Raw genomic sequence first — 15,829 nt, 5'->3', positions numbered from 1 at the left:
TGCCACTACAAGCAACTGATCTGTGGGGGTGCCTGGTGTCAGCTCCCCACCAATGACCTATGATACTGATATACCATAACTCCTGGAAAACCCCTTTAAAAAAAGAAATTTCCTATAAAAGTCCCCTATATAGACATAGTATTACATAGGACACTAATAGACCTGTAGGCAGTACACTCAATAGCTCCTCCTAGTGGTGGCTTCAGGCAATAAGACTCTATCTTTTAAAGCATTAACTAAACTTTTGGACAACTTTTGATTTTCTGGCAGTATTTGTGTCATTAATACATTTTATATTAACACATTGTATCTTCTTTCTATGAAATCCTGCATTTTATTTACCTTGCTTCCCTACTGAGAGCTGTTCTGCTTCTCATTGTGTACAGTATAGGGGCTGTGTGAATAGAAAATATGGTTACCCGGCTATATCTCAGGCTCTATACAACATAGAAACTGGCTTCTGGTGTCATAGAAAGAGGAGATTCTCATCACACGAAGGATACAGGTCTGTATATATCATATCTGTATGATTAAAAGATATATAATTGGTTAAAACAATCAGGATTGGAATATTTATAGACAGCCGCAGACTCTACACTGTACACCAGGAGAAGCAGGGCCAGCTCTCAATAGAGAAGATAGGGAAAGTCTGAATAAATTCAGGATTTCACAGAAAGGAGATAAAATTTATTAATAAAGTATATTACAAAATGTATTAATGTCACAAATACAGCCAGAAAACCAAACGTTGTCTGAAAGTTTAGCTACGGTTTAAAGTGTAAGTGACTTTTATTGAGTATTTCATTAATCTGTAAGGCAAGTGAAGGGAAGATACATTACAATATACATGCTTATGTCTTTATTACTCCTTATCTGAGTGATCGCAGTCCGTACCCCATAGACAAGCAATGTCAGTTTACAATTAAGTCTATGGAGAGGGGAGTAGGAAAAGAAGAGGAGACAGAGAGATAATAGGAGTCTATCATTTCTGATAACCCGGCTGTGTTGTGAAAGAGAACTGTCTCTCTATTGTGCAGATGTTTCTCTGTCTCCTCTTCCTCCCCTCTCTATAGACTTCTATTGTACAAATCTGGTCAGTGGCAAAAAGAGGCAAAAAAATGAAAACAGACATTTTTCCCTAATAAAGTATATTACAAGGTTTGTCTCTTCACTTACACTATGGATTTATAAAATAATAATAAAAACAATTTAAAAGGTACTTGAGTATTTAATGAAACCTCTGCAGGCTCTTGCTGGGCTATGACTGTATAAGCTTATAAGCATGTTGTCCTATCATTTTTCATGCTGCTGTCATAACCACATTATGGCTGCCGTACATTTTACATTTCTCTCTGAGACAGGGGGCGTGTGCAATAAGAAGCAGTCTGCCCCCATCTCAGAGAGAAATGAAAAATGTGTACGTTAGGGTAAGCTCACACTGAGTTTTTTGGTCAGGGTTTTGAGTCCGTATCCGCCTCAAAACCCTGACCAAAAAGATGGCTCCCACTGAAATCAATGGGAGCCGGTCAGGTCTTTTTTCCGGGAACCGTTTCTTCCGGCTCCCGGAAAAAAGAAGCGAGATGCTCATTCTTCAGGCCGAGTCACCTCGCAATTCGACCTGAAGACACTCCCTCCTCTGAACTAGGCCCATTCATTGGACCTAATCCGGAGCGGAGTGCGCGGCTGGATGCCAGTGCAGTGCACCGGCTTTCAGTTGTGGCTACCCGGTTTTTGGATCGGAACCTAAGGTGTCCTCCGCCTCAGGTTCCGATCCAAAAAACCCTGTGTGAACTTACCCTTAAAGTTCCTTATACGTATATGTACTTATATTCTTGTATGAAAAAGGTCTGAACCAAGGTTTCGGTCTCCATTTTAGTATAATATGGCTACTGAAGATACTGATATACCAGACATTCTTGTCCAGTTTGTAATCTTGAACCTTGTCCTATTTAGGAAATCAGATGTTATCATTGTCATACAATGTGACCCTAGAAAAAGGGTCATGTCAACCCATAAAGGTTATTTTGACATGTATTTTTGCCTAATTTCTCAGTGTGATGCCAATGACCTGTTATACTTTGATCGATGTACTTTGTGTATTCCAGCTTATAAAATAAACAGTTTCTGGGGTGTAACTATACAAAGAGCCCTGTCCTGATGACCAAAAAGATCAACACGCCTGTCTGTCTTTGATGGCCACCGGTGACAATCTGACTATACAATCTACCTGGTAAGAACTCAGCTACTCTGTCAAGTGGCAGCCATAATGTGATTAACAAGTAGCTGAGGAAAGTCCAAGTGACCATAGTAGAGGTGATCCGGGAACACTGGTCAGTGAATACAGGGCAAATACATGTACCCAAGCAGCTAAAACAGTCAGAAAGTGTCTCCCCGCATCCTAGACCGATATATGGCCTGTATGTGGCAGAATTATTTATCACCCTATTCCGTAGAGCTTTTTTGAACCCAGGATTGCAGCGCTACAAAGCAGTGAGCCACCGTAATGATGTAAGAAAACCTGCCCCAGGTAACAAAATGCTAACAATAAGACTGACTGCACATGGGCAAATACAGCCCGGAGCTTGAGGCACCTCCCAGACTGAATGTGCTCTGTAGACCGGGACTCCGTGCATCATAGTGATCTATGTTCCTGCTCCTCATATCTCTATTGCCCTGTAGTGTGGGGTAGTAGGGCCATGGGGGAGGAGGGTATAGATCACTGTGGTGCAAGCAGTCCTGAGGGCCAGATTCAATGCTGGCTATAAACAGTATATTGTATATCCAGTATGTGCCCACCTACAGGAAGCGTTATGGTCAGGGAAGTGTCTACATCCATGTGTGGGATCTACATCCATATACATCATATATGGATGCCACGCGTGCATGTAGATGGCGCATGTGGATGTAGATGTTGTGTGTGGATGTAGATGGAGCGTGTGGATGTAGATGGCGCGTGTGGATGTAGATGCCACGTGTGGATGTAGATGGTGCATGTAGATGCCACGTGTGGATGTAGATGCCACGTGTGGATGTAGATGGCGCATGTGCATGTAGATGCCACGTGTGGATGTAGATGCCACGTGTGGATGTAGATGGCGGATATGAATGTAGATGCCACATGTGGATGTAGATGGCCCATGTGCATGTAGATGCTACATGTGGATGTAGATGCCACGTGTGGATGTAGATGCCACGTGTGGACACTGCTGTTCCATTTACTGAACAAAACCTGAATGATATTTCCTGCAGCCAAAAAGAACTGAATGAAGAGACAATGTGCGTGACCTGCCGATCCATTCATATGGAGTACACAGGATCCCCTATTCTCCTGATCGGTGGTCTCAGTGTTTGCACCCCTACTTATCAGACAATTACCCACTATCCTGTGGATAGTATCGATAGTAATAGTGGATAGTAATTATCAGAATATCCCTTTAAGTTTTCCTACAAAAAGTCTACATGTACCACAAGCTTAAAGGGGATGTGTCACCAGAAAATGTTATTTCTATTGTATAAGGAGGGGATTGCTGAACATTTTCTATAATATACGTTATAAGCGGAGACCTATAAAATCACTAGTTGAGACAAAGTCGGCGTGCTTGGTTGAATGTTACCAGGAAAATCACTGGTCCCTCGCCAGCAATTGCTGGTGTGATGTTGCTGACTGGCCTCAGTGATCACATGCGGCGCAGGACTTCTGGGGATATTGGCACGTTGCGAGACAGAACAGACTGCAGCAGAGGACCATAGTGGACCTCCACACAGTATTATGCCCCATAGTGGCCCCTGCACACAGTATAATGTCCCATAGTGGCCCCTCCACACAGTATAATGCCCCATAGTGGGCCCTGCACACAGTATAATGTCCCATAGTGGCCCCTCCACACAGTATAATGTCCCATAGTGGCCCCTCCACACAGTATAATGTCCCATAGTGGCCCCTCCACACAGTATAATGTCCCATAGTGGCCCCTCCACACAGTATAATGTCCCATAGTGGCCCCTCCACACAGTATAATGTCCCATAGTGGCCCCTCCACACAGTATAATGCCCCATAGTGGCCCCTGCACACAGTATAATGTCCCATAGTGGCCCCTCCACACAGTATAATGTCCCATAGTGGCCCCTCCACACAGTATAATGCCCCATAGTGGCCCCTGCACACAGTATAATGTCCCATAGTGGCCCCTCCACACAGTAGACTGTCTCCTACAGGCCCCTGCACACGGTATAATGTCTCACAATTCCCCATACACTTTTTGGTACAAATTTTACAAATTTTTGGGTTTTGCCACCCACAAACTATTATTATACTCTAGGGTTGTAATAAAATAGAAGGTATAAGAATATAGAATATATAGTAATATAGAAGGTAAAGAAGGTATAGTGCTCTAGAAGGTAAATAAAGTATACTGGTATAGAAGGTAGAGTAATTTAGAAAGTATAAAGGGAAGTGTACAAATACATATATACGATTGTATATCATACACAAGGTATGGAAGTGTTTCTGTATATGGTGGGCTATTGGCATGGTATATACAGTGAGCTGATCTTTATCACCCACAGGACCAGTCCCTTTGTGCACCATCCTCTCTTGGAGCTTCCAGCTGTCCCAGTTGGGATGTCACAAACACAATCCATCCATCCATCCGAGTCCCTGACACCTGGAGGATTGTAAAGAGACAAAGCTACAGATGTTTGTGGGTATAACAGATACGGTGGGCAATTGGGATGGTATACACGATGAGCCGCGACCCACAGAATCACTTCCTTTGTGTAAGATCCTCAACAAACATAACACTTGTTGGTCTCCCCTGGAGCATTCTACCGTCCTAGTTTGGATATCCACAAACATACGGTAAAATAGAAGCTATAGGATGTGTAGTAATATAGAAGGTATAGACGGTATAGTAATATAGAAGGTATAGAAGATATAGTAATATAGAAGGTATAGAAGATATAGTAATATAGAAGGTATAGAAGATAGAGTATAATAGACTGACATCATTGACATCCTACTGCTGACATTATCTGAGATACTACCACTGAAACAGAAGTTATAGTAAAATCGGCAGTATAGAAGTTATAGTACAATGACATTATCTGAGACACCACTGACATCACCTGAGACACCACCACTGACTTCATCTGCCATACAACCAGTGACATCATCTGCCGTACTACCGCTGACATCATCTGCCGTACTACCGCTGACATCATCTGCCATACAACCAGGGACATCATCTGCCGTACTACCGCTGACTTCATCTGCCATACTACCACTGACTTCATCTGCCATACTACCGCTGACATCATCTGCCATACTACCGCTGACTTCATCTGCCATACTACCGCTGACTTCATCTGCCATACTACCGCTGACATCATCTGCCATACTACCGCTGACATCATCTGCCGTACTACCGCTGACATCATCTGCCATACAACCAGGGACATCATCTGCCGTACTACCGCTGACTTCATCTGCCATACTACCGCTGACTTCATCTGCCATACTACCGCTGACTTCATCTGCCATACTACCGCTGACATCATCTGCCATACTACCGCTGACTTCATCTGCCGTACTACCGCTGACATCATCTGCCATACAACCAGGGACATCATCTGCCGTACTACCGCTGACTTCATCTGCCATACTACCGCTGACTTCATCTGCCATACTACCACTGACATCATCTGCCATACTACCGCTGACATCATCTGCCATACTACCGCTGACTTCATCTGCCATACTACCGCTGACATCATCTGCCATACTACCGCTGACTTCATCTGCCATACTACCGCTGACTTCATCTGCCATACTACCGCTGACTTCATCTGCCATACTACCGCTGACATCATCTGCCATACTACCGCTGACTTCATCTGCCATACTACCGCTGACTTCATCTGCCATACTACCGCTGACTTCATCTGCCATACTACCGCTGACTTCATCTGCCATACTACCGCTGACTTCATCTGCCATACTACCGCTGACATCATCTGTCATACTACCGCTGACATCATCTGCCATACTACCGCTGACTTCATCTGCCATACTACCGCTGACATCATCTGCCATACTACCGCTGACTTCATCTGCCATACTACCGCTGACTTCATCTGCCATACTACCGCTGACATCATCTGCCATACTACCGCTGACATCATCTGCCGTACTACCGCTGACTTCATCTGCCGTACTACCGCTGACATCATCTGCCGTACTACCGCTGACATCATCTGCCGTACTACCGCTGACTTCATCTGCCATACTACCGCTGACTTCATCTGCCATACTACCACTGACATCATCTGCCATACTACCGCTGACATCATCTGCCGTACTACCGCTGACATCATCTGCCGTACTACCGCTGACTTCATCTGCCATACTACCGCTGACATCATCTGCCATACTACCGCTGACTTCATCTGCCATACTACCGCTGACATCATCTGCCATACTACCGCTGACATCATCTGCCGTACTACCGCTGACTTCATCTGCCGTACTACCGCTGACTTCATCTGCCGTACTACCGCTGACTTCATCTGCCGTACTACCGCTGACTTCATCTGCCGTACTACCGCTGACTTCATCTGCCATACTACCGCTGACATCATCTGCCATACTACCGCTGACTTCATCTGCCGTACTACCGCTGACTTCATCTGCCGTACTACCGCTGACTTCATCTGCCATACTACCGCTGACTTCATCTGCTATACTACCGCTGACTTCATCTGCCATACTACCGCTGACTTCATCTGCCATACTACCGCTGACTTCATCTGCCATACTACCGCTGACTTCATCTGCCATACTACCGCTGACTTCATCTGCCATACTACCGCTGACTTCATCTCAGCCACTACCGCACATATCACTTTACATGAAGAATAAGTCCTGATGCTTGTTTTTCATAAAGAGCTGAGCAGTAATAAGTTGCCTGTGTGTGGGGGTCGGTAAGGTTTTTGGCGTGTTTTCTATTGGCGCCAGGGCTGCCGGTTAGCATGAGCTGGTCTCCCTCCTGGCCACAATGTGGTTTAGATACTTCCTGAGAAATATATTTAGGTTTCAGGCGAGAAAACAAGGAATCATTGAAAATACTCGACGTACTGCTGAAGAGGAGATCACGAGGAAGCCGATCCTTTATAAGAAAATTACACAGTACGGATGAAGAAAGACCCATGTCCAGAAGCCGGGGGAAGGAAGAGGATGTGGGTGAGGGGCAGGGGGGATACTAGAAGTTTATTTACCTGCTGATCCATAAGAAAGAGAAATAATGATAAGATGTGAGCTAATCTGCCCGAAAAGGAAACATTTTTTGGAGCTAGCACTCTCCATACACATTAATGAGACTGGTGCTAGCGCTCTCCATACACGTCAATGAGACTGGTGCTAGCGCTCCCCATACACATCAATGAGCCTTGTGCTAGCGCTCTCCATACACATCAATGAGACTGGTGCTAGTGCTCTCCATAGACATCAATGAGCCTTGCGCTCTCCATACACATCATTGAGCCTTGTGCTAGCGCTCTCCATACACATCAATAAGACTGGTGCTAGCGCTCCCCATACACATCAATGAGACTGGTGCTAACATTCTCCATACACATCAATGAGCCTTATGCTACCACTCTCCATACACATCAATGAGCCTTGTGCTACCACTCTCCATACACATCAATGAGCCTTGTGCTAGCGCTCTCCATACACATCAATGAGCCTTGTGCTAGCGCTCCCCATACACATCAATGAGCCTTGTGCTAGCGCTTTCCATACACATCAATGAGCCTTGTGCTAGCGCTCCCCATAAGCATTAATGAGCCTTGTGCTACCACTCTCCATACACATTAATGAGCCTTGTGCTAGCGCTTTCCATACACATCAATGAGCCTTGTGCTAGTGCTCTCCATATACATCAATGAGCCTTGTGCTAGTGCTCTCCATATACATCAATGAGCCTTGTGCTACCGCTTTCCACACACATCAATGAGCCTTGTGCTACCACTCTCCATACACATCAATGAACCTTGTGCTACCACTCTCCATACACATCAATGATCCTTGTGCTAGCGCTCTCCATACACATCAATGAACCTTGTGCTACCACTCTCCATACACATCAATGATCCTTGTGCTAGCGCTCTCCATACACATCAATGAACCTTGTGCTACCACTCTCCATACACATCAATGAACCTTTTGCTACCACTCTCCATACACATCAATGAACCTTGTGCTAGCGCTCTCCATACACATCAATGAGCCTTGGGCAAGTGCTCCTTATACACCTCAAAGAGTCAACGGTTCACTAGTCATCCTTCTTTGGGCCACTTTGGGCAGGTCCCAACTTACACTGGGAACACCCACAAGATCATCCAAATGCTGACCCAGACATCCCCATCACAATCTGGCCCTTGTCGCAGTCGCTCAGATTCTTCCACTTCTCCGTTTTTCTACTTCCAGCACATCAGCTTCGAGAACTATTGTCTTGCTGCCTGCTATGACGTTGCTAAAATTCGGGTATCAACACCCCCACCCCCTTCCCGGCTATGACTTGTTGTGGACACCCATGATGTGGCCCCATTATCGCAGAGGCCGGAGAGGGGACAACCCCTCTCATCTAAACACTCTCCGGCCCGTATTACATCCCAATGTTCTTTCTTTTTGTCCTGGATGGACCTGGAAAACTTCCTCTCGTTTTCAGGACTTTGTGACATGTATAAACAAGACGCGGGCAAGGCCGGATTCTCGTCAGTCAGATCTGAGGAATGTACGGGCGAGCACAAGAGGTTCACCCTGAGAGGTGCAGCGACCCGTGCAGCTACATGACGTGAGGCAATCGAAGATTAGCAAAAACAAGCGGACCTCCCCAGCTCACTAACACCCCCCCATCAATGTCACCCTGGGATATAATAGACTGCCAGTGGAGCTAATATCACCTTGTAAGTATATATCAGGCTCACGGAGGCGAGTACGTGTTGTAAGATGCGGATGTGACGTGACAAGGGCCAAATTGTGATGGTATCTCCAAAATGGTGGGTTAGTAGCTACCTGACGTGGTCCAAGGAAGGACAACATGTGGCTTAGTAGTAGAACCATCAGGTCTGATCCTACACGATAGCATACAATGGGCTTGGGTATATAGTGTGATCAGACTGACCCCATCCACTACTTACGGTGGGCCTGTGAGCTGCAGAAATGGCGCATGGAGCAACGCGAGACGGTCGCCTGGTCTGTAGATGGTGCAAGAACATTGCTTACCTGGGGAAGAGATGATACTATGGGAGGTGACCTGGAGCAGGCGGTGGAATGAGCATCTATGGGGATGGTCCCTAAACAAAGTCAATGACTGACTACACCCCTAATGGCCGTGACCTCTAATGCCCGTGCCAGACTAGAAGAATTGTTCAGGAACGGTCTGAGGAACTGACAAAAAGTTCCTCTAAAATCCACTCTAAAATGTTCTGAAAAAACAAGTCTCATCCGTAGACGCCCCACCGAGCAATGACCGGGACTTAAAGGATCTGCTGCCGGACACCACAAGACACCTTCAGAGGACCCGCCAAGTCCTCGCTGTACTGACGGCACAATATCAGGCCGGGATTGGCTGAGCAGGTATTTTCTGGGTGTGAGACCAGACCAGTAAGATGCCCCAATGCTATGCTATAAAGTACCCCGGAAACAGCGTATCCTCTACGGCTACAGCGTAACCAAACGTCTTCCAGGTTACCATTTCCTCTTCACTTCATCAGCAAAGTTCTGATTATTGTTTGTAGAAATGTTTTTGCAGATTGTCTTTCTATCTGGATTCCTTCCAAGGCTAGAAATGTCCACAAAGCATGTCCACATATGTGAAAATACAGACCCGCTGACCTGGCAGAATAAACCGTGCCCATATGTGTGACTGCCCATTTAAGGAAGCGTGACTACCACTTCTAAACATGGAATGTTTCCTTGAAGTCAGCACCCCCCCCCCCCCATCTGGATATCATTACTGTGCTAAGGTGGGACCTAGCCAGAGCTGGCGGCTATCAGGCGTACAAACTGCATGTGCACCAGTATAGAGGTACTATAATCCAACCCGATAAGTACAACATGGCCACTGCCTGACATTATCGGGTTATCCTAGGGATGGGTGGAGGATCTGACTGCCAAGGCAAACAAAGAACAGGCCGTAGAGATTCGCCTAACAAGGTTCGCCCAACTTGAACCGAAATTTCTATTATACTGTGGGGTCCAGAATATAATAGCCAGAGGCCCAGGGGAGGTGATAAAAAAAAAGTGATACTCACCTCTCCTGGGTTCCGGTGTCTTCCGGTCTTCTGAATGACATCCGGGGCCATGTGATTGGGCCACAATGGTCACATGGAGTTGTGACGCATAGACACAGCGGTCCCTGACATCAGGCACAAGTGCCAAAGAGAACAGGGAGCTGCGCCGGAGCCCAGGAGAGGTGAGGAACTCTGTTTTATAAGTTCGGTTTGTTTGTTTTTTCCAATAATTCGCTGTTCATAAATAAGTTGTAAATGCTGGACACCATAAAGTGTCTGCCCAATATGTATGGGATTGGTGGTGGTGGGGGGAGGGGGGTTGGGGTAGTAGATCCCGCCTCTCTGCAGCCTGAAACTAGACAAGACAGGAAGAGAAAACAGACTGGGGGGTCACTGGTATTTTAAAGGCTCACTTTACTGGTGACATCCTCAAGGACAGGTCTATAAGATTAACTGGACAACCCCTTTAACAGCACTGATATTGTATTAACCGTTTATAGTCCGTCTCCGAGCTCAGCGGCGTCTTCACCCAGAAGTTTAAAAATGGAGGCAGGAGATAGAGATGAAAGAGCGGGTTATCAGGTTAACTAGGCAACCGTAGGACGCCCAAACTCTTGAGGCCTCCTACTCCTTACCAGGAGAGGCTTCGGGAGCTGCACAGTTGACTAGGCAACCGGACCGACCGCTCTCCGTGCTGCGTCTCCTGCCTCGACTTCCAAACTTCTGGCAAGAAACGCAGCAGGATCTACCCTAAAAATAACAGCAGAACTAGGTTGAGGATGGCGTGGACTGAAGGCTGCGAGTTTTAGGAGCCGGTTACCCCATTTCAGGGACCGGTTATACCGTGTTTAGTAGTCGGGCAGGGAGAACTTTCTTAAAACCGAAAACAACTTCGGTTCCAGTAGTAAATTTTTAGGCACAATGGCTGCCTGGAATCGGGGGGTTGTCCGACCCTAGGTTTAGTGTCAATTCAATATGGCGCTCAGTGGTTAGCATGGTGGCTCGGTGGTTAGCATGGTGGCTCGGTGGTTAGCACGGTGGCTTGATGGTTAGCACAGTGGCTCGGTGGTTAGCACGTGGCTCGGTGGTTAGCACAGTGGCTCAGTGGTTAGAACGGTGGCTCAGTGGTTAGCACGGTGGCTCAGTGGTTAGAACGGTGGCTCAGTGGTTAGCACGGTGGCTCAGTGGTTAGAACGGTGGCTCAGTGGTTAGCACGGTGGCTCAGTAGTTAGCATGGTGGCTCAGTGGTTAGCACGGTGGCTCAGTGGTTAGAACGGTGGCTCAGTGGTTAGAACGGTGGCTCAGTGGTTAGCACGGTGGCTCAGTAGTTAGCATGGTGGCTCGGTGGTTAGCACGGTGGCTCAGTAGTTAGCACGGTGGCTTGGTGGTTAGCACAGTGGCTCGGTAGTTAGCACAGTGGCTCGGTGGTTAGCACGGTGGCTCAGTAGTTAGCACGGTGGCTCGGTGGTTAGCACAGTGGCTCAGTAGTTAGCACGGTGGCTCAATGGTTAGCACGGTGGCTCAGTAGTTAGCACGGTGGCTCAGTGGTTAGCACGGTGACTCAGTGGTTAGCATTGTTGCCTTGCAGCGCTGGGGTCCTGGGTGTGAAAATGACCAAGGACAACACCTGTAAGGAGTTTGTACGTTCCCTCCATGTTGCATGGGTTTCCTTGGGGTACTCTGGATTCCTCCCACACCCCAAAAAACATACTGATAGAGAGTAAATTCCAAATTAACCGGAGTACAGCGCTGCGGTATATATCAGCAATACACAAATAAAATGGTGACATTTTTTTAATAAATAACAGGAAACGATAAGAACCTCGGCGCCACCACCTCTAAGGATGAAGAGCAGCAATGCAGATAGTCTGAGACAGTCACAGGTACAAACCCAAAAATAAGGAAGATTTTACAAGTGTCCCTCAGTGCACAAGAATCAGCACAGTGCTGCAGCAAACCCTGGGGGCAACAAGGCCATATTCACACAAGCCCAGGATTAAGAGCAGATTCCGTATAAGTCGCAGCAGTGCTTTATAATGTCCTTCTACCATCCAAACCTCCAATGGAAAACCTCAACCAAAACCAATGAAAACCTGCAAATGTGAACAGACCCCAACTGAGGACAGGGGTTTATGTGAAATGCAGGACAAATCGCAGTCGGTGCAGCGGCGGAGTGTGACTGTATAGTCTGATCAAGGTGTCCTGCTCCTAAAATCTATAGCAAATGGTCCAGCCCTGACATAAAGGATGAGACCATGGAGGTGCCCAAACCCTGGAGGTCCCCTGCTCACTGATATCCTCTGATGCCCCCAGGACCACTACCCTCTGATGCCCCCAGGACCACTACCATCTGATTCTCCCAGGACCACTACCTCTGATTCTCCCAGGACCACTACCTCTGATTCTCCCAGGACCACTACCATCTGATACCCCCAGGACCACTACCCCCTGATTCTCCCAGGACCACTACCTCTGATGTCCCCAGGACCACTATCCTCTGATTCTCCCAGGACCACTACCCCCTGATGCCCCCAGGACCACTACCATCTGATACCCCCAGGACCACTACCCTCTTATGCCCCCAGGACCACTACCTCTGATTCTCCCTGGACCACTACCCTCTGATTCTCCCAGGACCACTACCCTCTGATTCTCCCAGAACCACTACCCTATGATGCCCCCAGGACCACTACCCTCTGATTCTCCCAGGACCACTACACCCTGATGCCCCAGGACCACTACCCCCCCCCGATACCCCCATGACCACTACCTCTGATTCTCCCAGGACCACTATCCTCTGATGCCGTCAGGACCACTACCATCTGATGTCCCCAGGACCACTACCATCTGATTCTCCCAAGACCACTACCCTCTGATTCTCCCAGGACCACTATCCTCTGATGCCGTCAGGACCACTACCATCTGATGTCCCCAGGACCACTACCCTCTGATGCTCCCAGGACCACTACCCTCTTATGCCCCCAGGACCACTACCCTCTGATTCTCCCAGGACCACTACCATCAGATTCTCCCAGGACCACTACCATCAGATTCTCCCAGGACCACTACCCTCTTATGCCCCCAGGACCACTACCCTCTGATTCTCCCAGGACCACTACCCTCTGATTCTCCCAGGACCACTACCATCAGATTCTCCCAGGACCACTACCCTCTTATGCCCCCAGGACCACTACTCTCTGATTCTCCCAGGACCACTACCCTCTGATTCTCCCAGGACCACTACCCTCTGATTCTCCCAGGACCACTACCCTCTTATGCCCCCAGGACCACTACCATCAGATTCTCCCAGGACCACTACCCCCTGATGCTCCCAGGACCACTACCCTCTGATGCCCCCAGGACCACTACCTCTGATGTCCCCAGGACCACTACCATCTGATTCTCCCAGGACCACTACCCTCTTATGCCCCCAGGACCACTACCATCTGATTCTCCCAGGACCACTACCCTCTGATTCTCCCAGGACCACTACCATCTGATTCTCCCAGGACCACTACCCTCTTATGCCCCCAGGACCACTACCCTCAGATTCTCCCAGGACCACTACCCTCAGATTCTCCCAGGACCACCACCCCCTGATGCCCCCAGGACCACTACCCCTGATGCCCCAGGACCACTACCCTCTGATTCTCCTAGGACCACTACCCTCTGATTCTCCCAGGACCACTACCATCTGATTCTCCCAGGACCACTACCCTCTTATGCCCCCAGGACCACTACCCTCAGATTCTCCCAGGACCACTACCCCCTGATGCCCCCAGGACCACTACCATCTGATTCTCCCAGGACCACTACCCTCTTATGCCCCCAGGACCACTACCCTCAGATTCTCCCAGGACCACTACCCCCTGATGCCCCCAGGACCACTACCATCTGATTCTCCCAGGACCACTACCCTCTTATGCCCCCAGGACCACCACCTCTGGTCCTCCCAGGACCACTTTCTCTGATGTCCCCAGGACCACTATCCCCCTGATGCCCCCAGGACCACTACCCCCTGATGCCCCCAGGACCACTATCTCTGATGCCCCCAGGACCACTATCTCTGATGCCCCCAGGACCACTACCCCCTGATGCCCCCAGGACCACTATCTCTGATGCCCCCAGGACCACTATCCCCCTGATGCCCCCAGGACCACTATCCCCCTGATGCCCCCAGGACCACTACCCTCTGATCCTCCCAGGACCACTTTCTCTGATGCCCCCAGGACCACTACCCCTGATGCCCCAGGACCACTATCCCCTGATGCCCCCAGGACCACTATCCCCTGATGCCCCCAGGACCACCACCTCTGGTCCTCCCAGGACCACTTTCTCTGATGCCCCCAGGACCACTACCCTCTGATGCCCCCAGGACCACTATCCCCCTGATGCCCCCAGGACCACTATCCCCCTGATGCCCCCAGGACCACTATCCCCCTGATGCCCCCAGGACCACTACCCTCTGATCCTCCCAGGACCACTTTCTCTGATGCCCCCAGGACCACTACCCCTGATGCCCCAGGACCACTATCCCCTGATGCCCCCAGGACCACTATTCCCTGATGCCCCCAGGACCACCACCTCTGGTCCTCCCAGGACCACTTTCTCTGATGCCCCCAGGACCACTACCCTCTGATGCCCCCAGGACCACTATCCCCCTGATGCCCCCAGGACCACTATCCCCCTGATGCCCCCAGGACCACTACCCCCTGATGCCCCCAGGACCACTACCCTCTGATGTCCCTTATAGGTTCATTCTTTATAGAAACTTTATACCCACACCGCTCGGTGCCAGGAATGTTTGGCAGAGGTACAGAGCTTCCAGCACAGCCTTCTCTCATCCCAGCCCAGCACCCACCTCGGCTCCATAGCAAAGCCCCATCATCTCCCCGTGCCCGCTGCTGACACCCGACAGCCGCTGCCCATCACCCGACAGCCCGCGCACCCTCCCCGGGCGGCCTCACCTATGTCAGCGTTGCAGAAGGCCTGCTGAGGATGGACCGGGGAGCAGCTGCAGGCGTCAGTCACTCGCTCCGAGGGCCACAGGAGAAGCAGAAGGGCCACGGGGGCCAGGAGGCCGGAAACCGGGGCCGTCCGCATTCTCAAAGCCGCATGTAGGACCAGGTTGTCGGAGAGCGGATCGCTGGCTGTCCCGGGCTGTGCCTTGTGTCTACGCCTCGCCTGCCTGAAGTGAGAGGGGCTTTGGGGGCGCAGACTCCGCCTCCTCCTGGGCAGACGGCCAGATGGAGCGCGGAGAGAGGGCGAGAGTCACGGGGATGACTGAGAGGAGGGACGGGCGGAGGTGACCACAGATGCCCCTCAGCCCAAGATGTCTGCCCGGGGGCCTGTCCGGTACTGCTGCCGCTTCATCTCCTCCTGAAGGCGGCGAATAATCTGCTCTCACCCCGATAATAAGCAGGGGGGGGGACAGTCACATCCCGGGCACAATAATGTCCTGTCACTGAGGGGGGGGGGGGACAGTCACACCCCGGGCACAATAATGTCCTGTCACTGAGGGGGGGGGACAGTCAC

At 49.5% G+C, this 15,829-nt stretch overlaps 1 protein-coding gene across 1 annotated transcript in view; it reads right to left on the bottom strand.

Moving 5' to 3' along the window:
• Positions 1–15,622, bottom strand: part of TIMP2 (TIMP metallopeptidase inhibitor 2) — a 31,430-nt gene extending 15,808 nt beyond the window's left edge. The window contains exon 1 of the mRNA XM_075279414.1: positions 15,262–15,622. Within this exon, the coding sequence (XP_075135515.1) occupies positions 15,262–15,397 (136 nt within the window). The 5' untranslated portion in view covers positions 15,398–15,622. The remainder of the gene's footprint in view (positions 1–15,261) is intronic.
• Between the last annotated feature and the right edge of the window lie 207 nt (positions 15,623–15,829).

Source organism: Leptodactylus fuscus, chromosome 6 (assembly GCF_031893055.1).
Source record: "Leptodactylus fuscus isolate aLepFus1 chromosome 6, aLepFus1.hap2, whole genome shotgun sequence".
Taxonomy (NCBI): Eukaryota; Metazoa; Chordata; class Amphibia; order Anura; family Leptodactylidae; genus Leptodactylus; species Leptodactylus fuscus.
The sequence above is the reverse complement of the archived record's forward strand: the minus strand, read 5'-3'. Positions and strand labels throughout refer to the sequence as shown.